Source organism: Ruditapes philippinarum, unplaced genomic scaffold (assembly GCF_026571515.1).
Source record: "Ruditapes philippinarum isolate M1 unplaced genomic scaffold, ASM2657151v2 ctg4767_1_1_1_1, whole genome shotgun sequence".
Classification (NCBI taxonomy): domain Eukaryota; kingdom Metazoa; phylum Mollusca; class Bivalvia; order Venerida; family Veneridae; genus Ruditapes; species Ruditapes philippinarum.
In genome coordinates, this window is record NW_026855004.1 from 1 (window position 1) to 27,198 (window position 27,198).

The 27,198-nt window shown below is 35.2% G+C and overlaps 2 protein-coding genes across 2 annotated transcripts in view; both read left to right on the forward strand.

Moving 5' to 3' along the window:
* Positions 1 to 396: 396 nt before the first annotated feature.
* On the forward strand, positions 397 to 5,075 carry LOC132741790 (mediator of RNA polymerase II transcription subunit 15-like). Its single transcript, XM_060730061.1, has 3 exons — positions 397 to 524; positions 4,001 to 4,098; positions 4,911 to 5,075. Exons 1-3 carry the CDS (start codon positions 401 to 403, stop codon positions 4,944 to 4,946), a joined length of 258 nt encoding a protein of 85 aa, XP_060586044.1. The 5' UTR covers positions 397 to 400; the 3' UTR covers positions 4,947 to 5,075.
* Positions 5,076 to 7,633: 2,558 nt separating this feature from the next.
* The window catches only part of LOC132741791 (zinc finger ZZ-type and EF-hand domain-containing protein 1-like), a 100,055-nt gene continuing 80,490 nt past the window's right edge, over positions 7,634 to 27,198 (forward strand). Inside the window, 1 exon segment of the mRNA XM_060730062.1 lies at positions 7,634 to 7,701. Within this exon segment, the coding sequence (XP_060586045.1) occupies positions 7,634 to 7,701 (68 nt within the window).

The window sequence follows — 27,198 nt, forward strand, 5'->3', positions numbered from 1 at the left end:
ATTTAAGGCACAAAAAGTAGCTTTCACTATCCATATCGTTTGGTTTATACAAAATTTATTTTAGTTTGATTGTGTAGCAGGCCTGAAGCTTATAGACACACTTTTTAATCCGTACCTGGAACCAACCAGTACTAAGCAATGCGTGTAAAGTTTCTTGCTCAAGGAAAAATGACTTGCCTCTGATGGGTTTGAACCAATGTGGCTAGTGATCATTAGATTACTGGTCCGACGTGTTAACCCCTCGGCCATGCCCTGGACAATTGGACATGTCACCTTTCTTGCCTTTAATATCTTAATTTTAAAGCACATCATGGTGATAAGAACCTCCATGCAATAAATTTTATTCATTGCCTTTTTATTTCTATTTTAAGAACAACTACATATTTATCATATGTTGTACATGTGTTGTGTTGTTTTTTTTCCAGATGATGAGAACCTCCCTATCGTACCACCTATATTAGTCACTGTACCGTTTGATTATCCTGAAAACAGTCCCGAATGTTCTACCAGTAGAAAAGATTACGGTAAGTTTCATTATGTTAAAGCTTTTACAAGGACGGAAGACCCTATTTTGTCTATGTCTGCCCACTTACCCACTTAGTTCAAAAGGGAGAGCTTCGGATAAGAAATGCAAGACTGATTGGTTCTATTCTCAGGCCTGATGAAATTTCTCGGTGACAATAGACCAACTCCGGAATTAAGAATATTTGGGTTTTTCCCAGGTAATCCATAGATACAAACAATTCTTTACAGTTAAGCTTCAAAAATAAGCGCAACAGTTTGACCAAACTATTGTGAGTGGTAGTACATGGTGAAGCCATAACAGTAAAAGTTTGTACCTACGGATTAGCTTGGAAAAACCCACATTTGCTGAGTTCCGGATAACATCTATTGATCTCAGACATTAAGTCTTATAGTCGTTTGTCTCTCACTGCTGTTTCAGATATCATTAGTAGTCAGACACTTGCAGGGAAATCGGTAATTATTAGTTAGTTATCCAGGAAAGCCAGTTTGTTGAGCTGGCCACCAAGTTATCACCAGTAATATGTTAGTCAGGGTAAAAAAAAACAGATAAACATATTTTTATTTGCATCAGGTCCTCTGTTCAAATTAGTTTGAATACAAGTGAAGCTGAAATTTCTTGTTTTTGTTAGAATGAATAGTAAAAATTAAGCAGTCAACTGCAAATGTAGTAAAAAATAAGAAGTGAACTGTAAATTCTTAAAATTTCCTTTTTATATACCAACATTAAGGCTGTTGTTTTTGTTAGGTAATTTAGTGGATCAGTGGTTAGTCTTGCTCTTTTTTTTCTAATCCATAAAAGGCAAATTTCTTTTATGTGAGCAAATTATTTATGTTCCCTGATGTATGACAGGACTGTTACTGTATAAATAATATTTCCAGAACAGGCATGTCTTTGATGAAATGTAAAGGGACACAACTTCAGTTATATTCTTTTCACATAAGCATATCAGAGTTATTCCTCTTAGACATTATTGTTTTGTCCGCAGTAATCTTACTTATGAATGAAGCGATATACATGTTTTGACTTTCAAGCCTTCCCAAGGTCATTCTAGCCAGAAATAAATATCATTTTTGTTGTTTTGTTTGGAAATTAATAACCAGCAGATTTTGTTGAGAAGCCCTTCCATCATTGTTCCCATATTTTGTTTTTTTTGATCAGTGTGCATTTGTTTTTTGCATCAAGAAATGTATTGCAGGAACACAGATAACTGCAATGTACATGTATATACTTTGTGTATAAGTAAAAGGTATTTTTTTATGTGATGTTTATATCAAGACTGTCACTCACTGGCATAGATTTTGTTTTCACATGTCTAAATTATTGGGTGGGGTAATGTCAGGTGGAATGACTCGTGATTAACGAGTATGATGCTGAGAGAAAAAATCATGACACATCGTTTTTCTAATAACTATTACAGAACACAGAGTCAGGCAAATTAATTATGATTATTTAACCCTTTGAACTGTAAGAAAATTTACATGCCTGATAATGTATGAAATATATACAGCTATGTGTACATGTAAATTACATGGCAGATTGGTAACCTTTTTTATTGAATATAGGTAAACAATATTTCAGTTTAAAGATCAAGAGCTATTCATTTGATAGATTGAATGTAATGTTCAGCGTAATGATAACTTACCTATATATAGGCTGGTGGGGAAGGGACAAATGTAATTATTGAAATTCATATACATATATTAATAAGCCAAGTTTAATTTGAATGCAGTTTTTAATTAATTTTTCATTTTGTGATTTTTTTGTTTTTGTATGATATGAATTAGAAAAAACAATTAAAGACTTAAAGTTCATATTCAGTTTTATTTTAATTTTTTATATATATTTTTTTTTAATGCAGATTTTCATGATATTTTTGTCAAATCTCGGCAGCTAATCCAACCTTTTTAGTTTTCCTGGATAACTGACCTGTTGAAACCAATTACATCCGAAGTGACCGACTTCTAATACAACATGATTTCTGAATTAGTGTTAAGAGACAAATGAACATAAGACTCAATGTCTGAAATCAGTTGTCATGGAGATATTGCGTCTCAACTGAGAATTGAACCAGCGTCCCTGGAATACTATTTTCTACTTAAGAAAAAGTTGGACAGATTTTATAATTACTTACACATTGTCAGAGATTCTTTCAAGACTATACTTAGAGTACATCATAATTATTATTCCTGTACTTTTTACCTTAACTACTGTGATAATATCTCGCACCTGTGCTACGATTATTATTTTTGTTTGACGAAAGAAAATAGATCTGTCATGAAACAAAGGTTAGGTCGTAAATGATCTACTTAGATAAATGATTCTGACACTGTGTTTTGATGTAGAAAATGCCATGATTTATTATCACTTCACATGTCTTGAATGAATGTCTTGTTTTGAAACCTTGGATATGTTATATACAAAAAAAACACAGGCACACAAAAAAGACAATAACAAAAAAATTATAGAAAGCACTTTATATAAGATTTTTTTTTTCTAGAAATGAAGGTCAAAGTTAATCTTTTTGTTTATTTCATTCAATTTCTGTATTAACATTTTTGCGTATTTTTCTCCCAAATCAAGTCAAATTAAATCAATGACTTGGGAATTTTTTTTCTTTAAAAAAAAAAGTATTTTCTATAAAAAAAGAATGTTTTTCAGCCATGATAGTAGCATCATATGGCTCACAGACTTCTGTTCTTGAGCCCACAAGCATGATTTTTTTTAATGCTAAGTATTGTCATTGTGATGGTACATAAATGTATATTAAATAAGTTTACAGAAGGTTGTTTATACTTCACAAGTTATACTTTATTAAGTGAATGCATTTTACATATACTTGGTGTGATTACAGATTTTTCTATCTCCAATATAAGTGGCAATTCTAGCTCTCTGGTATAGGGTATTAGGAGGCAATATCTTTGTACAGTCTGATCAAGTTGATTATTATACTTTCAATTACATTGATTATAATGAATTCCCTTGGTCTTTACCCTGCAAAATTTCTTAAATTGACTTGTCCAGGTCCATTTGGGAACTGTCCATTTTCAATGAAAATTTAAGTTAGCTTGTGAAAAGAGCAGTGGCATAGTGGTTAAGGTGTCTGCCTCTCAACCCAGAGATCATGGGTTCAAGCCCTACTTGGGTCTTGACCATGTTTCTTCATATGACACAAGCACTTGTTGGTTCCAGGAAGTGGACTCGAAAGTGATTTATATAAGTTGCAAGAACTTGTTTTGCAATCGAGCTTAAATAAATAAATACATGTATGTTTAAACCAACAGAGCCTGGGAGACTGTGCAGGAGTGCAGGCTGGCCTGGCTCTACCCTGGTGACAAAGGATAAGCCCTTTATGTCCCGGCAGTTTAAAATTGATATTTTACATAAAATCAAATGGTAAAAGGTTTATAAAAAGTCTAAATATACAAATTATGTTTTTTCTATGTCTGTATTTTGTTATTAATTGTTCTATTTTAGAGTCAACACCATTCCTTCGTGCCATACAGAAGTCGATGGTTACACATCTTCTAGATCTGCCGAGTAAATTTACATTTACTTCACTACTTGATATGTGGGTAGGTACCATTTATTAGTACAAAGTCATGTCACTGTACTTGATGTGTTTTTTTCACCTTGTCGTCTTTGTGTACAGTATTCTTCACATTTTTGGGTGTTTAAGTTGAAATAAGAGGGCTGTTACTTTTTTATTTACTTCCATATCTAGATAAAATATTCAACACTGTTACTTTGGAGAATTATGCTTATGATCCGGTTGGAAAAAAAAAAACATTTGCATTAATGCACATTCAACAGTATCTATAATAATGTAGGGTTACATTGAGCGGGGCAACTTACTTGTATGTGTGGGCATTATAAATTAACTTGAGCTAGCCCTGAAAGCTTATATAAGATGTGTTGAAATGAGTTTATCAGCCTGTCAAATAGATTTGTCAGTCCTTCATTAAAAAAAAAATTACTTGCCATGACATAACATTATTCGTATTTTTTATATAAAAGATAAGAAATTTATTTATTATATTGACTTTTGTAAAATCAATGATATGGTACATGTGAATTAAGATTAACAGCATTTACACTCTGCCCAAATAAGTCAGCTTATATTGACAAATATCGAAGTATTATATATTTTATAGCGATCATAAATAAGTGTGTGACAAATAGCTTATATTATTACTGCACAAATGAATTGAGTTATTGTAAATGTAAAGTCTATAATAATCATGTGCCACACCCGTAATTATCATGTATACATGTAGATTGTAGTTTTTACTCAGCAGGTGTTCAGTATATGCAAATTAAGATTTTTTTGTCGGAACTTTGTATAAATCTTGTGTATATAAAACATGTATATATATTTCCATTTCAGGAAATGAGTGTGAGGAAGGCATGTGCACCAACCTGAAATTAAATGACTTATTTATCTCCCTTTATAACATAGATCTGGAACAAAAAACAATTACAAACAAATGATGTGCAACACAACATTTTTTCTTGAGCCAATGTTTTAGCATTAAATCACTTGAAAACTCTGTGTTCTGGTGCTTAGCTTTAAAGTTTCACATTTAACACATAGGCATATAGTGGATCAAAAAATGTTTTTGTCATCAAGTGCATGATTTTACATATAAAAACCAAACCAACAAAAAACCAGCATATTAAGAAAAACTACATAATTGGTTATCTATGAAAAAAGAAAAATAACTTTTTAGTGAAACATGGATGTCAATCTATATCTTATCTATATCATATTTTGCCATTCAGTGTGGAAATATATCTGGCAAATAAGTATTTATAGAATATTTATTAATGTCATATTTCATAGTGAAATATATATCATATCAACTCATTTTAAACAAATAGCGTTATTTATTTGTACAATATTTTGTCAACTGGTTTGAAGTTGTGGTGCATGGTATCAAAATGTGTGAGGAGTTATTGATGCATATTGTACATAATTATGTATTATGAATGAAATTAAATGTCGATATATAACGTCTTGCTTGTTTTGATATCCATTTTAACCCATATTTTTTTTGCTGATGTTTAATTTTGAGAAAGAAAAAAAAGCATCATGCCTCCAAATTCTTTCTAATTTTCTTGATCGTTTTTAAAATATTTAAAAGTAAAATATTGTGAAGTGAACTTAAGAAAGTATTTAACACATTGCAAATAGCTCTTTAAATAAAAAAGTTGACAATAATGGCCCTCATTGTGTTAGTCACACAGTAGAAATATGGTGATATTAATGGCATATAAAATGTAAATTTTTACTTGAATTTTACACTTTTCTTAAAATCTTAGTATATTTTTCTGAAGTATGATTTTCTAGAAAAAAATTGGCGCATCTGGAGGCATGTAGCTTTAAAAATTGAGAGAAAAAATATGTGCAAATTCTGAATTTCATGATAAAATTGGTTTGCCTATTGCCCCCAAATGACGTTTTTAAATGAGTAATTTGGTTTGCTGTCTCTGAACAGAAATTGTTGGTGTGAGCCCTAATGGGCTCGTGAACATGCCTTCATATACCACACCAATGCTGGCTAAACCAAAAGTGAGTTAGTAGTACGGTCCAGTGGTAGGACATGTTCTTTGGGAAAGAGAAGTCCAAGGTTCAAGTTCTTTTGAGGGCTCTGCTAATGTCCTTGAGAAAGAAATATTCTCTCTCAAATAGAATATTTGATAGCTGATAAAGGCTTTGGTGATTGAGATGCTCCATTGGTCTCCATTGTGATATTTTGAAATGGAAATATTTTTGATACTTGTACACCATTTGATGCAGGTGTGAACTAATAACTTGTGAATAAAATTCAGATTATTCCCCCATTGTGCAAAATGGCCAGAAAAATGCAACACTTTTCACTCATTTTCGGCTAAAAATCGTTCAAAAATCTATTTAAATATAATTGACTATATTTCTTTATTATCTTTTACAGATTTCTCCATTTTAAGTTGATCACTTGATCTATTCAAACATTTGGGCTTTTTGACCTAAATGGAGTTCCTTTAAGAATTTTTTTTGGCGTTCTGCTGCCTTTTTAATAAATGAGTTAATCTTGTGTAGATTTATCGTTAGTAATCTTCCAGAAAAGAATGTTTATGACAATAAACACTACAACAAACACAATTTATACTAACATTTTTGTTATGATTTGTTACCATAGCGACAGTACAAAATAACGAGAGAAAAATAGTTCCGTGACGGCGGAAATGATAATGAAAAATGTATTAACAATACTTAGGTAATAACAGTTAATGTACGGAAAATTATCGTAAGATGTTTCTTTATTTATCTATTTTTTTACAACGGTAAAAGTAAGGCCTTGAAGTGTTGTAATTTAAGTAATAAATATAGGAAATACGAGTAATTGCATCTGATGAAGATTAAGTGTTAAAAACAGAGAAATTAGTAAACACATTTAATGATAAATAAATTTAATTAAAAAAAATGCATGTTCTTGTTGAAACTACGGAAAATATTTGCTTTAGCTTAAGGCAGTGTAGGGATTAGACAAATTGTATTTGCATGGAATTTTCGTGCACTTGTTTTTCAACAGAATTCACTTTAATTCTTTACAAAAATACATACATGTCCTACATTGTTAACAAACGTTTATATAAACACACATTATTTCTTAGATACCCTATGTAATTAGGATTACAAATAACACATGTAATGTAAGGACAGTGGTTTTAAAACACTGTAAATGGGCTGAAACTGACTGTAAGGCTTCAACATGTGATTTTAACCAAATTATTCTAAATCACTTTTATGAATATAATTAATACCCTATGTCAGCACCTTTCCGCAACACAGTCGGGCATAATTTGTCGTTTTAGTTTTATGAGCGATGTTGAAGTTTTGGGACAGACGGAATGCCTGACAGACACAGATTTACTGACATATAATATACCTAAATCATTCAATACGAGTATTTGGTGGATTCGTACTCTCAATTTATTAAAAATTTTACTACTCTCAAATAACAGTAAATACAACAGGTAAGCCACACATTTTGTTACAAAACATGAAAAAATATGCATAATTTGGGCAATCCTAGGACAATATCTAGCTACAACTAATATTAGCGGATGAACACGAGAAAATCGTGCCAACTTGGCATTTTAAGGGTACGCGAAAATCACCAGGAGGTTAGCAGGTAAGAAAGATCTATACACCCAGATTTTAATAGTATTCATTATTGCTCCTGGTACCCAAGCACAGGCTAGTGCTAGTTGTATAATTACACAAGCACTAAGCAATTACCAAGAAATAGGTAGCATCATCAGTCCTTCCTGTATTTGTGTTGATTATTGCACCTGGGCCCAAGCACAGGCTAGTGCTAGTAGTATATTTACACAAGCACTAAGCATGTACCAAGAAATAGGTAGCATCATCTCTCCTTCCTGTATTTGTGTTGATTATTGCTCCTGGTCCCAAGCACAGGCTAGTGCTAGTAGTATATTTACACAAGCACTAAGCATGTACCAAGAAATAGGTAGCATCATCTCTCCTCCCTGTCTTTATGTTGATTATTGCTCCTGGTCCCAAGCACAGGCTAGTGCTAGTAGTATATTTACACAAGCACTAAGCATGTACCAAGAAATAGGTAGCATCATCTCTCCTCCCTGTCTTTATGTTGATTATTGCTCCTGGTCCCAAGCACAGGCTAGTGCTAGTAGTATATTTACACAAGCACTAAGCATGTACCAAGAAATAGGTAGCATCATCTCTCCTTCCTGTATTTGTGTTGATTATTGCTCCTGGTCCCAAGCACAGGCTAGTGCTAGTAGTATATTTACACAAGCACTAAGCATGTACCAAGAAGTAGGTAGCATTATCTCTCCTTCCTGTATTTGTGTTGATTGATGCTCCTTGTCCCAAGCACAGGCTAGTGCTAGTAGTATAATTACACAAGCACTTAGCATGTACCAAGAAATAGGTAGCATCATCTCTTCTCTTCCGGTATTTGTGTTGATTATTGCTATTGGTCCCAAGCACAGGCTAGTGCTAGTAGTATATTTACACAAGCACTAAGCATGTACCAAGAAATAGGTAGCATCATCTTTCCTCCCTGTCTTTATGTTGATTATTGCTCCTGGTCCCAAGCACAGGCTAGTGCTAGTAGTATATTTACACAAGCACTAAGCATGTACCAAGAAATAGGTAGCATCATCTCTCCTTCTTGCTTGTCTTAATGATGATTATTGCTCCTGGTCCCAAGCACAGGCTAGTGCTAGTAGTATATTTACACAAGCACTAAGCATGTACCAAGAAATAGGTAGCATCATCATTCCTTCCTGTATTTGTGTTGATTATTGCTCCTGGTCCCAAGCACAGGCTAGTGCTAGTAGTATATTTACACAAGCACTAAGCATGTACCAAGAAATAGGTAGCATCATCATCTCCTTCCTGTATTTGTGTTGATTATTGCTCCTGGTCCCAAGCACAGGCTAGTGCTAGTAGTATATTTACACAAGCACTAAGCATGTACCAAGAAATAGGTAGCATCATCTCTCCTTCTTGCTTGTCTTAATGATGATTATTGCTCCTGGTCCCAAGCACAGGCTAGTGCTAGTAGTATATTTACACAAGCACTAAGCATGTACCAAGAAATAGGTAGCATCATCTTTCCTCCCTGTCTTTATGTTGATTATTGCTCCTGGTCCCAAGCACAGGCTAGTGCTAGTAGTATATTTACACAAGCACTAAGCATGTACCAAGAAATAGGTAGCATCATCATCCCTTGCTGTATTTGTGTTGTATATTGCTCACGGTCCCAAGCACATGCTAGTGCTAGTAGTATATTTACACAAGCACTAAACATGTACCAAGGTAGCATCATCATTCCTTCCTGTATTTGTGTTGATTATTGCTCCTGGTCCCAAGCACAGGCTAGTGCTAGTAGTATATTTACACAAGCACCAAGCATGTACCAAGAAATAGGTAGCATAATCCTTCATGTATTTGTGTTGTTTATTGCTCCTTGTCCCAAGCACATACTAGTGCTAGTAGTTTATTTACACAAGCACTATGCATGTACCAAGAAATAGGTAGCATCATCTGTCCTTCCTGTATTTGTGTTGATTATTGCTCCTGGTCCCAAGCGCAGGCAAGTGCTAGTAGAATATTTACACAAGCACTAATCATGTACCAAGAAATAGATAGCATCATCAGTCCTTCCTGTATTTGTGTTGATTATTCTCCTGGTCCCAAGCACAGGCTAGTGCTAGTAGTATATTTACACAAGCACCAAGCATGTACCAAGAAATAGGTAGCATCATCTCTACTTCCTTAATGTGTTGATTATTGACCCTGGTCCCAAGCACAGACTAGTGCTAGTAGTATATTTACACAAGCACTAAGCATGTACCAAGAAATAGGTAGCATCATTAGTCCTTCCTGTATTTGTGTTGATTATTGCTCCTGGTCCCAAGCACAGGCTAGTGCTAGTAGTATATTTACACAAGCACTAAGCATGTACCAAGAAATAGGTGCCATCATCATCCCTTGCTGTATTTGTGTTGTATATTGCTCACGGTCCCAAGCACATGCTAGTGCTAGTAGTATATTTACACAAGCACTAAACATGTACCAAGGTAGCATCATCATTCCTTCCTGTATTTGTGTTGATTATTGCTCCTTGTCCCAAGCACAGGCTAGTGCTAGAAGTATATTTACACAAGCCCTAAGCATGTACCAAGAAATAGGTAGCATAATCCTTCATGTATTTGTGTTGTTTATTGCTCCTTGTCCCAAGCACATACTAGTGCTAGTAGTTTATTTACACAAGCACTATGCATGTACCAAGAAATAGGTAGCATCATCATTCCTTCCTGTATTTGTGTTGTTTATTGCTCCTGGTCCCAAGCACAGGCTAGTGCTAGTAGTATATTTACACAAGCACTAAGCATGTACCAAGAAATAGGTAGCATCATCATTCCTTCCTGTATTTGTGTTGATTATTGCTCCTGGTCCCAAGCACAGGCTAGTGCTAGTAGTATATTTACACAAGCACTAAGCATGTACCACGAAATAGGTAGCATCATCTCATCTCTTCTTCCTGTATTTGTGTTGAATATTACTCCTTGTCCCAAGCACAGGCTAGTGCTAGTAGTATATTTACACAAGCACTAAACATGTACCAAGAAATAGGTAGCATCATCTGTCCTTCCTGTATTTGTGATGATCAATGCTTATGATCCGAATCACTAGAAATTAAGAAATAAGAAGAATGAATAAGTAGAAGCAATGTTCTTAGCACATATTTGTGCCCTTTGCCTTTATACTAATAATTTCAGTTACAAACAAATTAGTACCTTTTATTATTCATTTCAAATTTTTATACATAATATTCTCAATAATAAATGTTCGTACTAAACTCGTTCAAATACTTATTTTTAAAGGCGTTTGGTTAACAGTCTAAGATATCTAAGAAAAACATTGTTATTGTTATTACCTTTCCATATAAACAGTGGTAGCAAATACGTGTTTTGGGGGATATATAAAGGCATCAATGTGAATGACATTTGTCTCAATTATGTATGACAGATTTTTTTACCAAGCTCACACACAAGCTTTTACCTTCGAATTATTTGTGTAAGCTTTGAACTGTCATTGGCAGCTTCGTCAATTAGTGTATATGATTGATAATTGAGTGATAAAAGACAGTACTGTCCTTATAACCAGCAAGATAAAAGTGGCGGTTAATTGGTAAGGTGATAATTAGTTTGTTTGCACGGCGTTTGAGTGATTCCTTGCTCATAATGTTTGTAGTTTGTTTTTGCAAACATTTTGTCGTCTGGTAAAATCATTTAATATTATTCTTTTATTGCTGCCGAATATTTCAAAATAGTTTTAGATTGTTTTAGTCGTTACATTGATAAAAAAAACTTATTATTAATTTAAATTAAAATTATAATAATTTAAAATATTATGAATGAAATTAAATGTCAATAAACAACGTCTTGCTTGTTTTGATATCCATTTTACCCATATATTTTTTTTTGCTGATGTTTAATTTTGAGGAAAAAAACCCATCATGCCTCCAGATTCTTTCTAATTTCTAATTGTTTTTAAAATAATTAAAAGTAAAATATTGTGAAGTGAACTTAAGAAAGTATTTAACACATTACAAATGGCACTTTAAATAAAAAAGTTGACAATAATGGCCCTCATTGTGTTAGTCACACAGTAGAAATATGGTGATATTAATGGCATATAAAATGTAAATTTTTTACTTGAATTTTTCACTTTTCTTAAAATCTTAGTATATTTTTCTGAAGTATGATTTTCTAGAAGAATTTGGCGCATCTGGAGGCATGTAGCTTTAAAAATTGAGAGAAAAAATATGTGCAAATTCTGAATTTCATGATAAAATTGGTTTGCCTATTGTCCCCAAATGACGTTTTTAAATGAGTAATTTGGTTTGCTGCCTCTGAACAGAAATTGTTGGTGTGAGCCCTAATGGGCTCGTGAACACCACACCAATGCTGGCTAAACCAAAAGTGATTTAGTAGTACGATCCAGTGGTAGGACATGTTCTTTGGGAAAGAGAAGTCCAAGGTTCAAGTTCTTTTGAGGGCTCTGCTAATGTCCTTGAGAAAGAAATATTCTCTCTCAAATAGAATATTTGATAGCTGATAAAGGCTTTGGTGATTGAGATTCTCCATTGGTCTCCATTGTGATATTTTGAAATGGAAATATTTTTGATACTTGTACACCATTTGATGCACGTGTGAACTGATAACTTGTGAATAAAATTCAAATTATTCCCCCATTGTGCAAAATGGCCAGAAAAATGCAACACTTTTCATTCATTTTCGGCTAAAAATCGTTCAAAAATCTATTTAAATATAATTGAGTATATTTCTTTATTATCTTTTACAGATTTCTCCATTTTAAGTTGATCACTTGATCTATTCAAACATTTAGGCTTTTTGACCTAAATGGAGTTCCTTTAAGAATTTATTTTGGCGTTCTGCTGCCTTTTTAATAAATAAGTAAATCTTGTGTAGATTTATCTTTAGTAATCTTCCAGAAAAGAATGTTTATGACAATAAACACTATAACAAGCACAATTTATACTAACATTTTTGTTATGATTTGTTACCATAGCGACAGTACAAAATAACGAGAGGAAAATAGTTCCGTGACGGCGGAAATGATAATGAAAAATGTATTAATAATACTTGGGTAATAACAGTAAATGTACGTTATATTATCTTTTTTACTTATTATGAAGTGTTGTTATGAAAGTAATGGATAACTATAGGAAATACGAGTAACTGCATCTGACGACGATTAAGTGTTAAGAACAGACAAATCAATAAGCACATTAAATAATTGTAATTGAAAAAAAAATGCATTTATAAAAACTACGGAAAATATATGCATGATCTTTTAGCTTGAGGCTTTGTAGGGATTAGGCAAATTGTATTTGCATGGAATTTTCGTGCACTTGTTTCAACAGAATTCACTTTCATCCTACATTATCTTAACAAACGTTTGTAAAAGCAAAAATATTAGATACCATATAGTATATGTAAATAGGATTACAAATAACAGTTAAGGACAGTTATTTTTTAATGGAAACTGACTGTTATACGAGTGAGGCTCCAACATTTTAACCAAAAGTTTATCCTAAATCACTTTTATGAATATAACTAGTGGCCTATGTCAGCACCTATCGCAACACAGTCGGACATAATTTGTCGTCGAGGTTGAAGTTTGGGGACAGACACACACATTTACTGACATATAATATACCTGAATCATTCAATACGAGGAATTGGTGGGTGGGGGGACATAAAAAAATTTCGCAATCAGAGTCTCAATTTATTAAAAATTTTACTACTCTCAAATAACAATAAATACTACAGGTAAGCCACACATTTTGTCACAAAACAAGAAAAAGTGTGCATAATTTGGGCAATCCTACCTCAATAATATTAGCAGATGAGCACGAGAAAATCGTGCCAACTGGGCATCTGATGGGTACGTGAAAGTCACCGTGAAAGAGGTAACCAGGTAAGGAAAGATCTATACACCCAGATTTAAACTGCTTGCAATACTGTAGGTCTATTCTTCATTTTTGTTGACATTGTTTGTTTATTTTTGTAAAGAAATATAAGATTAAGCGTATACATGTGGATTCTGTCTTGCATTTGATATCCATCTTACCCACAGGGGTCCGACACACTTGGGTGTGTTCATACAATGCAGCAAACCCCTGTTATCTTACCATATTAAGTAAAGCACTAAGCATGTACGAAGATAAAGGTAGGATAATTCTTCAATCACGTTTACCAGTTGATACCCCTCACCACAGACTAATGCTAGTTTCATATTTACACAAGCATGTACTAAGAAAAAGGCACTGTCCTCTTTTCTTCCTGAATGTGTTGAATATTGCTCTTGTCCCTAGCACAGGCTAGTGCTAGTAGTATATTAGGTAGCATCATCTGTCCTTCCTGTATTTGTTAAATATTGCCCCTGGTCCCAAGCACAGGATAGTGCTAGTAGTATATTTACACAAGCACTAAGCATGTACCAAAAATAGGTAGCATCATATATCCTCTGTGTATTTGTTGATTATTTATCCTGGTCCCAAGCATAGGCTAGTCTACACAAGCACTAAGCATGTACCAAGAAATAGGTATCATGATCTGCCCTTCCTGTATTTGTTGATTATTGCCCCTAGTCCCAAGCACACGCTAGTGCTAGTAGTATATTTTCACAAGCACCAAGCAAGTACCAAGAAATAGGTACCATCATCTGTCCTTGCTGTATTGGTGTTGCTAATTGCTTCTGGTCCCAAGCACAGGCTAGTGCTAGTAGTATATTTACACAAGCACCGAGCATGTACCAAGAAATAGGTAGCATCATCTGTCCTTGCTGTATTGGTGTTGCTAATTGCTTCTGGTCCCAAGCACAGGCTAGTGCTAGTAGTATATTTACACAAGCACCGAGCATGTACCAAGAAAAAGGTAGCATCATCTGTCCTTCCTGTAATTGTGTTGATTATTGACCCTGGTCCCAAGCAGAGGCTAGTGCTAGTAGTATATTTTCACAGGCACTAAGCATGTACCAAGAAATAGGTAGCATTATCTTTACTTCTTTAATTTGTGTTGATCATTGCCCCTGGTCCCAAGCACAGGCTTTTAGTTTTTTTTACACAAGCACTAAGCGTTTACCCAAGAAATAGGTAGCATCATCCCTTCTTCCTGTATTTGTAATGATTATTGCCCCTGGTCACAAGCACAGGCTAGTGCCAGTAGTATATCCATACAAGCACTAAGCATATACCAAGAAATAGGTAGCATCACCCCTGGTCCCAAGCACAGAATATTAGTTTTTTTTACACAAGCACTAAGCGTTTACCCAAGAAATAGGTAGCATCATCCCTTTTTCCTGTATTTGTAATGATTATTGCCCCTGGTCCCAAGCACAGGCTAGTGCTAGTAGTATATTTACACAAGCACTAAGCATGTACCAAGAAATAGGTAGCATCATCTTTCTTTCCTGTATTTGTGTTGATTATTGGCCCTGGTCCCAAGCACAGGTTAGTCCTAGTAGCTGATATTTACACAAGCATTTAGCATTGTACAAAAGAAATAGGTTTGCATTCATTCCGTCCTTCCTGTAATTTGTGTTGATTATTGCTCCTGGTCCCAAGCACAGGTGGAGTGCTAGTAGTATATTACACAGGCACTAAGCATGTACCAAGAAATATGGTAGGCATCATCTCTTCCTGCCTGTATTTGTTGATGATAGTTGCTCCTTTGACAAGCACAGACTAGTGCTAGTAGTATATTTTACACAAGCACTAAGCATGTACCAAGAAATAAGGTAGCATCATCTCTCCTTTGCCTGTATTTGTGTTGATAGTTGCTCCTTGTCCCAAGCACACACTAGTGCTAGTAGTATATTTACTTTACACAAGCACAAAAGCATGTAAATTAGAAAATAGTAGCATCATCTCTCCTGCCTGTTATTTGTGTGATAGTTGCTCCTGGTCCCAGCACAGACTAGTGCTATTAGTATGATTTACATAAGCACTAAGCATGTACGAAGGAAATAGGTAGCAATTCTCTTCTCTTTTCCTGTATTTGTTGTTGATTTAATGGCCCTGTCCCAAGCACATGGTTAGTGCTTAGTAGTATAATTCTCACAAGCACTAAGCATTCTCACCAAGAAATAGGCTTAGCATCATCCTCCTGTCCTGTTATTTGTGTTGATAGTTGCTCCTGGCTCCCCAAGCACAGACTAGTGCCTAGAAGTATATTCACACAAGCACAAAGCATGTACCAAGAAATAGGTAGCATCATCTCATATCTTCTTCCAGTATTTGTGTTGATTATTGTCCCTGGTCCCTAGCACAGGCTAGTGCTAGTAGTGTATTTACACAAGCACTAAGCATGTACCAAGAAATAGGTAGCATCATCTCTCCTTCCTGTATTTGTGTTGATTATTGTCCCTTGTCCCAAGCACAGACTAGTGCTAGTAGTATATTTACACAAGCACTAAGCATGTACCAAGAAATAGGTGCCATTATATCTACTTCCTTAATTTGTGTTGATTATTGCCCCTGGTCCCAAGCACAGGCTTTTAGTTTTTTTTAAACAAGCACTAAGCGTTTACCCAAGAAATAGGTAGCATCATCCCTTCTTCCTGTATTTGTAATGATTATTGCCCGTGGTCCCAAGCACACGCTAGTGCTAGTAGTATATTTACACAAGCACTAAGCATTTACAAAGAAATAGGTAGCATCATCTCTCCTTCATGTATTTGCGTTGATTATTGCCCCTGGTCCCAAGCACAGGCTAGTGCTAGTAGTATATTTACAAAAGCACTAAGCATGTACGTAGCATCATCTCTCCTGCCTGTATTTGTGATGATAGTTGCTCCTGGTCCCAAGCACAGACTAGTGCTAGTAGTATTTTTACACAAGCACTAAGCATGTACCAAGAAATAGAAGCATCCTCTCTCCTTTTCCGTATTTGTGTTGATTATTGACCCTGTCCCAAGCACAGGTATAGGTGCTAGTAGTATATTACAGAAGCACTAAGCATGTAGCCAAGAAATAGGTAGCATCATCTCTCCCTGCCTGTATTTTGTGTGATAGTTTGATCCTGGTCCAAGCACAGACTAGTGCTATTAGTATATGCTTACTGCAAGGCACTAAGCATGTACAAGAAATAGAAGCATCCTCTTCTCTTTCCTGATATTTTGTGTTGATTATTTGGCCCTGGTTACAAGCGACAGGTTGAGTGCTAGTAGTATAATTTTACACAAGCACTAAGCAAATGTACCAAGAAATAGGTAGCATCATCTCTCTGCCTGTATTTTGTGTTGAGTGTTGCCCCTCGTTCCCAAGCCACAGACTAGTGCTAGAAGTACTATTTACACAAGCACTGAAGCATGTACAAGAAAATATGAGCAATCCTCTCTCTTTCATGTATTTGTGTTGATTATTGGCCCTGGCCCCAAGCACAGGTTAGTGCTAATAGTATATTTACACAAGCACTAAGCATGTACCGAGAAATAGGTAGCATCATCCGTCCTTCCTGTATTTGTGTTGATTATTGCTCCGGTCCCAAGCACAGACTAGTGCTAGTAGTATATTTACACAAGCACTAAGCATGTACAAGAAATCGGTACTCATCTCTTCCTGCCTGTATTGTGTTGATAGTTGCTCCTGTTGTCCAAAGCACAGACTAGTGCAGTAGTAGATCTATTTACACAAGCACAAAGCATGTACCAAGAAGTAGGTAGTATTCATCTCTTCCTGCCTGTATTTGTGTGATAAATTACTCCTGGTCCCAAGCACAGACTAGTGCTAGTATTTATATTTACACAAGCACAAAGCAGACCAAGAAATAGGTAGCATCATTCTCTCCTGCCTTATTTGTGTTGATAGTTGCTCTGGTCCAAAGCACAAACTAGTGCTAGTAGATATTTACAACACAAGCAACAAAGCATGCTACAAGAAAGAAATAGGTAGCATCATCTCTCCTGCCTGTATTTGTGTTGATAGTTGCTCCTGGTCCCAAGCACAGACTAGTGCTAGTAGTATATTTACACAAGCACTAAGCATGTACCAAGAAATAGGTAGCATCATCTCTCCTGCCTGTATTTGTGTTGATAGTTGCTCCTGGTCCCAAGCACAGACTAGTGCTAGTAGTATATTTACACAAGCACTAAGCATGTACCAAGAAATAGGTAGCATCATCTCTCCTGCCTGTATTTGTTAATGATAGTTGCTCGTGGTCCAAGCACAGCACTAGTGCTATTTAGATATTTACACAAGCACAAAAGCATAATGTTAACCACGAAATAGGAGCATCATCTCTCCTGCTATTGTTGTTGATAGTTTGCCCTGTCCCAAGCACAGACTTGTTCTAATGGTATATTACACAGAGCACTAAGGCATGTACCAAAAAAAAGTAGCATCATCTCTCCTGCCTGTATTTGTATTGATTGTTGCCCCTGGGGCCCAAGCACAGAATGGAGTTGCTAGAGTATATTTACACAAGCTCTAAGCATGTACCAAGAAATAGTAGCATCCGTCCTTCCGTATTTTTACATTATTGCTCCTGGCTTCCCAAGCCACAGACTATGCTAGTAGTATATTTACACAAAGCACTAAGCATGTACCAAGAAATAGGTAGCATCATTTCCTGGCCTGTATTTGTGTGATAGTTGCTCCTGACTTCCCAAGACAGACTTAGTGTAATGGTTATATTTACAACAAGCACAAGAGCATGTACAAGAAATAGAGCATCATCTCTCCCGTTCCTTATTTGTTGTTCGATTATTGCCCCTGGTCCCAAGCACAGGCAGTGCTAGTAGTATATTTACACAAGCACTGAGCATGTACCAAGAAATAGTTTAGCATCTCTTTCCTTCTGTATTTGTGTTGATTATTGCCCTTGGTCCAAGCACAGACTAGTGCTAGTTAGTATATGTACACAAGCATTTAAAGCCATGTACTAAGAATACGGTAGCATCATCTCGTCCTGCCTGTATTTGTGTTGATTGTTGCCCTGTTCCCAAGCACAGAATAGTGCTGTAGTTTATTTACACAAGCGCACTAAGCATTAACCAAGAAACGGCTTAGCATTCATCTGCTCCTGCCTGTATTTGTGTTGATTGTTGCCCCTGTTCCAAGGCACAGAACTAGTGCTAGTAGTATATGTTACACAAGAACACTAAGCAGTACCAAGAAAATAGGTTGCATCATCTCTCCGCCTGTTTGTGTGATAGTTGCTCCTGTTCCCAAGCAAGACTAGTGCCTAATGGTATATTTACACAAGCCACTAAAAAAGGCCCTGTACAAAAATAGGTTAGCATTTCATCTCTCCTGGCTGTATTTGTGTTGATAGTTTGCTCCATTTCGTCCCAAGACAAGACTTAGTGCTTAGAGTATATTTACACAAGCACAAAGCATGTACCAAGAAATAGGTAGGCATCATCTCTCCTGTGTATTTGTGTTTGATAGTTGAACTCCTGGTTGCCAAGCACCAGACTAGTGCAGTAGTTATATTTACACAAGCACAAAGCATATTACCAAGAAATAGGTAAGCATCATCTCTCCTTCCTGTATTTGTGTGATTATTGCCCCTGGTCCCAAGCACAGACTAGTGCTAGTAGTATATTTACACAAGCACTAAGCATGTACCAAGAAAATAGGTAGCATCATCGTTTCCTCTGTATTTGTGTTCATTATTGCCTTTTTGGTCCCAAGCACAGACTTGAGTGCTAGTAAGTATATGTACACAAGCATTAACATGTACTCAAGAAATAGGCTTAGCATCATCCGTCCTTCCTGTAATTGTGTACATTATTGCTTTTCTAGGTCCCAAAGCACGGACTAGCTGCTAGTAGATATATTACACAAGCACTAAGCATTTGTACCAAGAAATAGGGTAGCATCATTCTCTCCTGCCTGTATTTGTGTTCATAGTTGCTCCTTGGTCCAAAGCACAGACTAGTGCCTAGTAGTAATTACACAAGCACTAAGCATTGCTACCAAGAAAATAGGTAGCATTCATAACTCTCCTGCCTGTATTTTGTGTGAAGTTGCTCCTGGTCCCCAAGCACAGACTAGTGCTAGTTAGTGTATTGTACACAAGCCAAACATGTACTAAGAAAAAGGCTTAGCAATCATTCTCTCCTGCCTGTATGTGTTGATAGTTGATCTGGTCCCAAGCAAAGACTATGCTAGTTAGTTATTTACACAAGCACTAAGCGATGTACGAAGAAATAGGTAGCATGCCTCTCTCTCTTCCTGTTATTTGTGGATTGATTATTGGCCCTGCGTTCCAAGCAACAGACTAGTGCTAGACAATATATTTACACAAGCACTAAGCATCTTTGTTTTTTTTTTTTAAACCAAGAAATAGGTAGCATCATCCGTCCTTCCTGGTAAATTTGTGTTGATTTTTGCTCCTTAAGCCGTACCCAAAGCACAGACTAGTGCTAGTAGTTATATATACACATCATCTCTCCTGCCTGTATTTGTGTTGATATGTTGCTCCTGGTCCCAAGCCAACAGGCTAGTGCTAGTTAGTTTATTTACACAACCACAAAGCAGTACCAAGAAATAGTTAGCATCATCCTCTCACTGCCTGTATTTGTGTTGATAGCTTGCTTCCTGGTCCCAACACAGACTAGTGCTAGTAGTAATATTTACACAAGCACAAAGCATGTACCAAGAAATACCGGTAGCATCATCTCTTCCTGCCTGTATTTGTGTTGATAGTTGTTCCTGGGTCCCAAGCACAGACAAAGTGCTAATGGTAATATTTACACCAAGCACTAAGCACTTGTACCAAGAAATAGTAGCATCATCTCTCCTTCCTGTATTTGTGTGATAGTTGCTCCTGGTCCCAAGCACAGACTAGTGATAGTAGTATAATTTACACAAAGCACTAAGCATGTACCAAGAAATAGGTGAGCATCATCCGTCCTTTCCTGTATTTGTGTTGATTATTGCTCGCTGGGTCCCAAGCACAGACTAGTGCTAGTAGTATATTTACAACAAGCACTAAGCATGCTACCAAGAAAGAAGGTAGCTCATCTCTTCCTGCCTGTATTTGTGTTGATAGTTGCCCCTGTCCCAAGCACAGACTAGTGCTAGTAGTAATTTACACAAGTACAAAGCATTACCAAGAAATAGGTAGCATCAAAATCTCTTCCTGCCTGTATTTGTGTTGATAGTTCTCCTTCGGTCCCAAAAGCACAGACTAGTGCTAGTAGTATATTTACACAAGCACAAAAGCATATACCAAGAAATAGGTAGCATCCCTCTCCCTTTCCTGTATTTGTTGTTGATTATTGGCCCTGGTCCCAAGCACAGGTTTATGCTATTTAGTATATTTACACAAGCAGCTAAGCATGTTTACCAAGAAATAGGTTAGCATCATCCGTCCTTCCCTGTATTTGTGTACATTATTGCTCCTGGTTCCCAAGCACAGACTAGTGCTAGAGTGCAGATAGTAGTCGGGAATAGACACTCTCTTTTATGGGCTGCCGGGCGCGATATCTTACTTCGTCTCCACTTTTTGTATTTTCTACTTGTATAGTCTTCCCATGTTCATTAAATTCGTCTCTATATTTACACAAGCACAGGATAGGTACCAAAAATAGGTAGCTCATCTCTCCTGCCTGTATTTGTGTTGATACTTTGCTCCTGGTCACAAACGCAGACTAGTGCTAGTAGCTATATTTACACAAGCACTAAGCCTGTACCAAGAAATATGGTAGCCATTCATCTCTCCTGCCTGTATTTTGTTGATAGTTTGCTCCTGGTCCCAAGCACAGACTATGTGCTAGTAGTATATTTACACAAGCACTTAGCTGTACCCAAAAGGGGGAAAATTTTAAAGGTAGCATCATCTCATCCCTTCTGCCTGTATTTTTTGATAGTTAGCTCCTGGTCCCAAGCACAGACTAGTGCTTAGTAGTATATTTTACACATGCATTAAGCAGTACCAAAGAAATAGGTAGACATCCGTCCTTCCTGTATTGTGTACATTATTGCTTCCTGATCCCAAGCACAGACTAGTGCTAGTAGTATTTACACAAGTACAAAGCATGTACAAGAAATAGGGTAGCATCGTATCTCCTACCTGTATTTGTGTTTGATAGTTGCTTCCTGGTCCCAAGCACGACTAGTGCTAGTAGTATATTTACGACAAGCACTAAGCATGTGTACCAAGATAATAGTTAAAGCATCATCTCTCCTGCCTGTATTTACTGTTGATAGTTGCTCCTGGTCCCAAGCACAGACTAGTGCTAGTAGTTATATTTACACAAGTACAAGCATGTTTACCAAGAAATAGGTAGCATCATCTCTCCTTGCCTGTATTTGTGTTTGGATAGTTGTTCCTGATCCCAAGCACAGACTGAGTGTAGTAGTATATTTTACACAAGTACAAAGCAATGTTACCAAGAATTAGGTAGCATCGTATCTCCTACCTGTATTTGTGTTGATTAGTTGCTTCCTGGTCCCAAGCACAGGACTAGTGCTAGTAGTATATTTACACAAGCATAAGCATGCTACCAAGAAATAGGAAGCATCATCTCTCCTGCCTGTATTTGTGTTGATAGTTGCTTCCTGCGTCCAAGCACAGACTAGTGCTAGTAGTATATTTACACAAGCACTAAGCATTTTGTACCAAGAAATAGGTAGCATCATCGTCCTTCCTGTATTTGTGTTGATTATTGCTCCGGTCCCAAGCACAGGGGACTAGTTGCTAGTTAGTATATTTACACAAGCACTAAGCATTGTACCAAGAAATCGGTAGCATCATCTCTCCTGCCTGTATTTGTGTTGATAGTGCTCCTGGTCCCAAGCACAGACTAGTGCTAGTAGTATATTTACACAAGCACAAAGCATGTCACCAAGAAGTAGGTAGCATCATCTCTCCTGCCTTTATTTGTGTTGATATTTGCTCCTGGTCCAATTCACAGACTAGTGCTAGTAGTATATTTACACAAAGGCACAAAGCATGTACCAAGAAATAGGTAGCATCATCTCTACTGCCTGTATTGGTGTTGATTAGTTGCTCCTGGTCCCAAGCAGTGACTAGTGCTAGTAGTATATTACACAAGCACAAAGCATGTACCAAGAAAAGTTTAGCATCATCTCTCCTGTCTGTATTTGTGTTTGATTGTTGCCCCTGGTCCCAAGCACAGGCTAGTGCTAGTAGTATTTTTACACAAGCACTAAGCCTGTACCAAGAAATAGGTAGCATCATCTTTCCCCCTGATTTTTGTGAATTATTGCCCCTGGTCCCAAGCACAGGTTAGTGCTAGTAGTATATTTACACAAGCACTTAGCCTGTTACTAAGAAATAGGTAGCATCATCTCTACTGCCTGTATTTGTGTTGATAGTTGCTCCTGGTCCCAAGCACAGACTAGTGCTTAGTAGTATATTTACACAAGCACTAAGCCTGTACCAAGGAAATAGGTAGCATTCATCTCTCCTGCCTGTATTTTGTTGAATGTTGCTCCTGGTCCCAAGCACAGACTAGTGCTAGTAGTATATTTACACAAGCACTTAAGCATGTACCAAGAAATAGGTAGCATCATCTCATCCCTTCTGTCTGTATTTGTTGATAGTTTGCTCCTGGTCCCCAAGCACAGACTAGTGCTAGTAGTAAATTTACACAAACACTAAGCCTGTACCAAGAAATAGGTAGCATCATCTCTCCTGCCTGTATTTTGTGATAGTTGCTCCTAGTCCCAAGCACAGACTAGTGCTAGAAGATATTTACACAAGCACTAAGCCTGTTACCAAGAAATAGGGTAGCGATCATCTCTCCTGTCTCCCAGGTATGTTTTTTGTTGATAGTTGCTCCTGGTCCCAAGCACAGACTTAGTCTTAGTAGTATATTTACACAAGGCACTAAGCATGCTACCAAGAAATTCGGTAGCATCATCTCTCCTGTCTTTAATTGTGATGTCAAATGCTCCTGATCAGAAGCACTAGAAGTTTGAAGAAATAAGAAGAATGAATTAGTAAAAGCAATGTTGTTTTAAAAACATGTTTGTGCCCTTTGCGTTTATACTTGTAATTTCAGTTACCAACAATTAGTACATTTTTTCATTTATTCCAAATGTTTATACATTATATTCTTTATCAATAATAACGGCTCGTATTAAGCTCGTTCGAATACTTATTTAAAAGGTTTTTAGTAAATAGGTAAACAGTCTAAGATATCTAAGAAAATTATTGTAATTGTTATTACCTTCCCAAATAAACATTGGTAATAAATACGTGTTTTGGAGGGATATATAAAGGCATCAATGTGAATGACATTTGTCTCAATATTGTATATTGTATATTTTAACCAAGCTTACACACAAGCTTTTACCTTCGAAATATTCGTGTAAGCTTTGAACTGTCATTGGCAGATTAGTCAGTTATTGTATATGATTGAATTAAATGAGTGATAAAAGAACAGTTACTGTCCTTATAACAAGCAAGAATAAAAGTGGCGGTTAATTGCGTAAGGTGATAATTAGTTTTTGCACGCGTTTGAGTGTGTGATTCGTTGCTCATAATGTTTGTAGTTTGTTTTTGCAAACATTTTATCGTCTGGTAAAATCATTTAATGTTATTCTTTTATTGCTGCCGAATATTTCAAAATAGTTTTAGATTGTTTCAGTCGTTAAATTGATGAAAATTTTAAAACTCTATTATTAATTTTTGAATTTAAATTATAATAATTAATTATTATAAATACATTACATTTGAGATTGATATTATTATAGGTTGTTTAATTCTAAAGATATTCTCAATCATTAAACAATATTTTATATTATTCACGTTCATATGATTATAAAATATAAGGTATAGAGGATATCCAAGTTAATAAATACAGGATTAGTTTTCATCGAGTGGTATCAATATAAACATTTCATGAGTTGCGGTAGCCACGAATTAAATATGATAATTGTCATATCACAAGATGAAAAAAATATAGATAGATTCTTTTATTTCCTCTAATTATGAAGAGCAGAAATATTTATATTCATATCAGAAGATGAAAATTAATCCTGTATTTATACAAAAAATATTTCATACAATTACATGTATATACAATTTTCTCTGTGTATGCGCTAAATTAAGAAGAAAGAAGTCTGGCAAGACACTGTGTACAACGGAAAATAATTTTTTACAGTGAAAATATGAAAAAAATAAAAAACGTATTTTATTTATTTAATATTTCTCAATATTTAATTTATAAGTACATGTATATAATAAAAAAAAATCCTAAAACCATTCTTTGCTTTTCTGTATATCTACTGTGATAAATTATTTAATCTTAACTTTGACTTTTTGAATATTGCGAATCGGTAAAAACCATGCTGTCCATTTTGCGCAAGCGAGCGTCCCAAAATGTTATTACGATAGACCAGCTTGCTATTGTTTGAACACATCTCTACTACTCTGGACAAAATAGGTCCAAGACTTTGTCATGGATTCAAGAATCTTTTTTAAAATGACTGCCAATTAAATTAATCTATATCAAGAAAAAATTATACGATCTTTGCTAGCTACATACATGGTATATAAACCCTGTCACTCCTTAGCAAACAATAGCTTTACATACATAAAACATTATATTGCAATGTATTTAATAAAATAATTAACATCATCCCGTTACGTTGGCTACGTTGTAGGACAAGCTAGATCGACATTCCATCAGTTTTATTACTTAATTTTTTTTCATAAAAATATACGATTAGTGGTTAACGAATATTGTACTGTTTTCGAGTCATACAATTTCACGTGAGGTAGATACCAGACCGTCTATGCACCGGTGACCAGTGAATAGGCAAGAATAAACTATATTTCATTATGCTTTAAATTTGGAAGGACGACAATAAGTGTTATTAGCTATACCAAGAAAACTTATATTAGTTACTATAGCAACAGAAAATAATACATTGTAATGAGAAAAAAGTTATTCTGTAATGGATCATAAGTAGACACTGTAAATTGATGGTAAATACATTATCAATGATTCTTATTTTTACATCATAAAATTCCCTTGTAATTCTCAAGCATGTTATATAGATATTAGCCACCTGGCCCGGCTTTCACTAACGTTCTCAAAGTCAAAATCTCAGCTCAAATCTGAGATTTTTCTCAAATCAGAAATTGAGATTGAGATTTTTCTCAGTTTGGCTTTCACTAAAAAATATTGAGAAAAATCTCAACTTAAGATTTGAGATTTTTCTCAGATATATTGAGACAAGGTTTGGCTGTCTCAGATTATGTCTCAGTCACGCTAAATTAATATTCTCAGGGGTATTTTTACTATTTGCATGGCTATTTTGATAGATAAACATAATTTGACTTTTTTGGCAATCAAATTCCTATTATTTTCATATAGATCTATTTAGTAATATATTGACTGATTATTGTGGGTGACATCATGCGCTCTAATTAATGACGTCATGAAATTATGACGTCACAATTATCATACTGAAAATGATTTTGTTTTCTTTTGATGTACATTCATTCTTGATAAATTTTTTTCATAAGCGTTTAAATATTCACACATTTGCAATTGCTTTTTGTTGTTTTTGTCATTGTTTCTTGTTGTTGTTGTTCTTTTTAAATAAAACAAGAAAATATAGATCTTCTTAAAATTGAAATAAATAAAACAAAACTTTTCCCCCTTTTTCGTCATTTAAATTTCAAAAACAGCAACTAAAAATTTCTATATTAAAATATGGGATTTTACAGGATATCTACGTAAAAAAAAAGGAAAAACTCTATGTTTTTAGTCATAGAAGCCCATCAACAATGACACTAAGATAGCCCCCTTTATGCTTGAAAGAAAAAAAAAAACAGCCCCATTTGAGAAAATTCTAAAAATGTTGAGAAAAATTTTTTTTAGTAAAAAGCCAATTTAAAGGGATTTTTCCCCAGGTGAGAAAGGGAATTTCTCGTTAAATACTGAGAAATTTAATTTTGAGATATATCTCATTTTTAAAGAAGTTATTGAAAGCCGGGCCTGAGCTAAGGTTTTTTGTTTGGGAAAAATAATACATTGTATTTTAAAATGTACTATAAGCTATAGACACGTCTTTTTGAGATGTTTTAAGAAGCGATTTTTTTATAGGATAGTCTCTAAAAAAGTCCATCGACAAAAATTGAGTATTTTTCGATTATCAAATAATGTTTATAGCTGCAATGTACAAGAATATCTAAATATAAGTCTTTAGTTGAAAAACAGTTATGATCTAATCCTCATTCATCTCACAGTATAGATAATTCCCTAAAAAAAATTTGAAAAAAGAGTTCTTTAATGAATATTATTAAATGATAATTTGATAATAATGCAAATAACTTTGGCTAACATGCCAGGTATATCTAAAACTATTTAAATTGGAAAGCACATTTATTTAGAAACGTACGATCTAATACGATAACATATATGGAAATCAACTGTCGGATTTGTTTCGATTTATTTTTCTAAATAAATTTATTCATAATTTCGAGTCGTGGTCAAAAATACCTAGGTAAAATATATTTAAATTTAAGAAAAAAACAAGAAAAACAACAAAAAAAAACAAAAAAAAACTATTAATCCGTGGCAATATGACATCAATTGCATAGTATTTGTTATT

Coding starts and splice junctions, on each gene's coding strand:
- LOC132741790 (XM_060730061.1), top strand. CDS start 401: ATGTGTTGTGTTGTTTTTTTTCCAGATGATGAGAACCTCCCTATCGTA. Junction 525..4,000: donor TACCAGTAGAAAAGATTACG/GTAAGTTTCATT, acceptor GTTCTATTTTAG/AGTCAACACCATTCCTTCGT. Junction 4,099..4,910: donor CTTCACTACTTGATATGTGG/GTAGGTACCATT, acceptor TTTCCATTTCAG/GAAATGAGTGTGAGGAAGGC.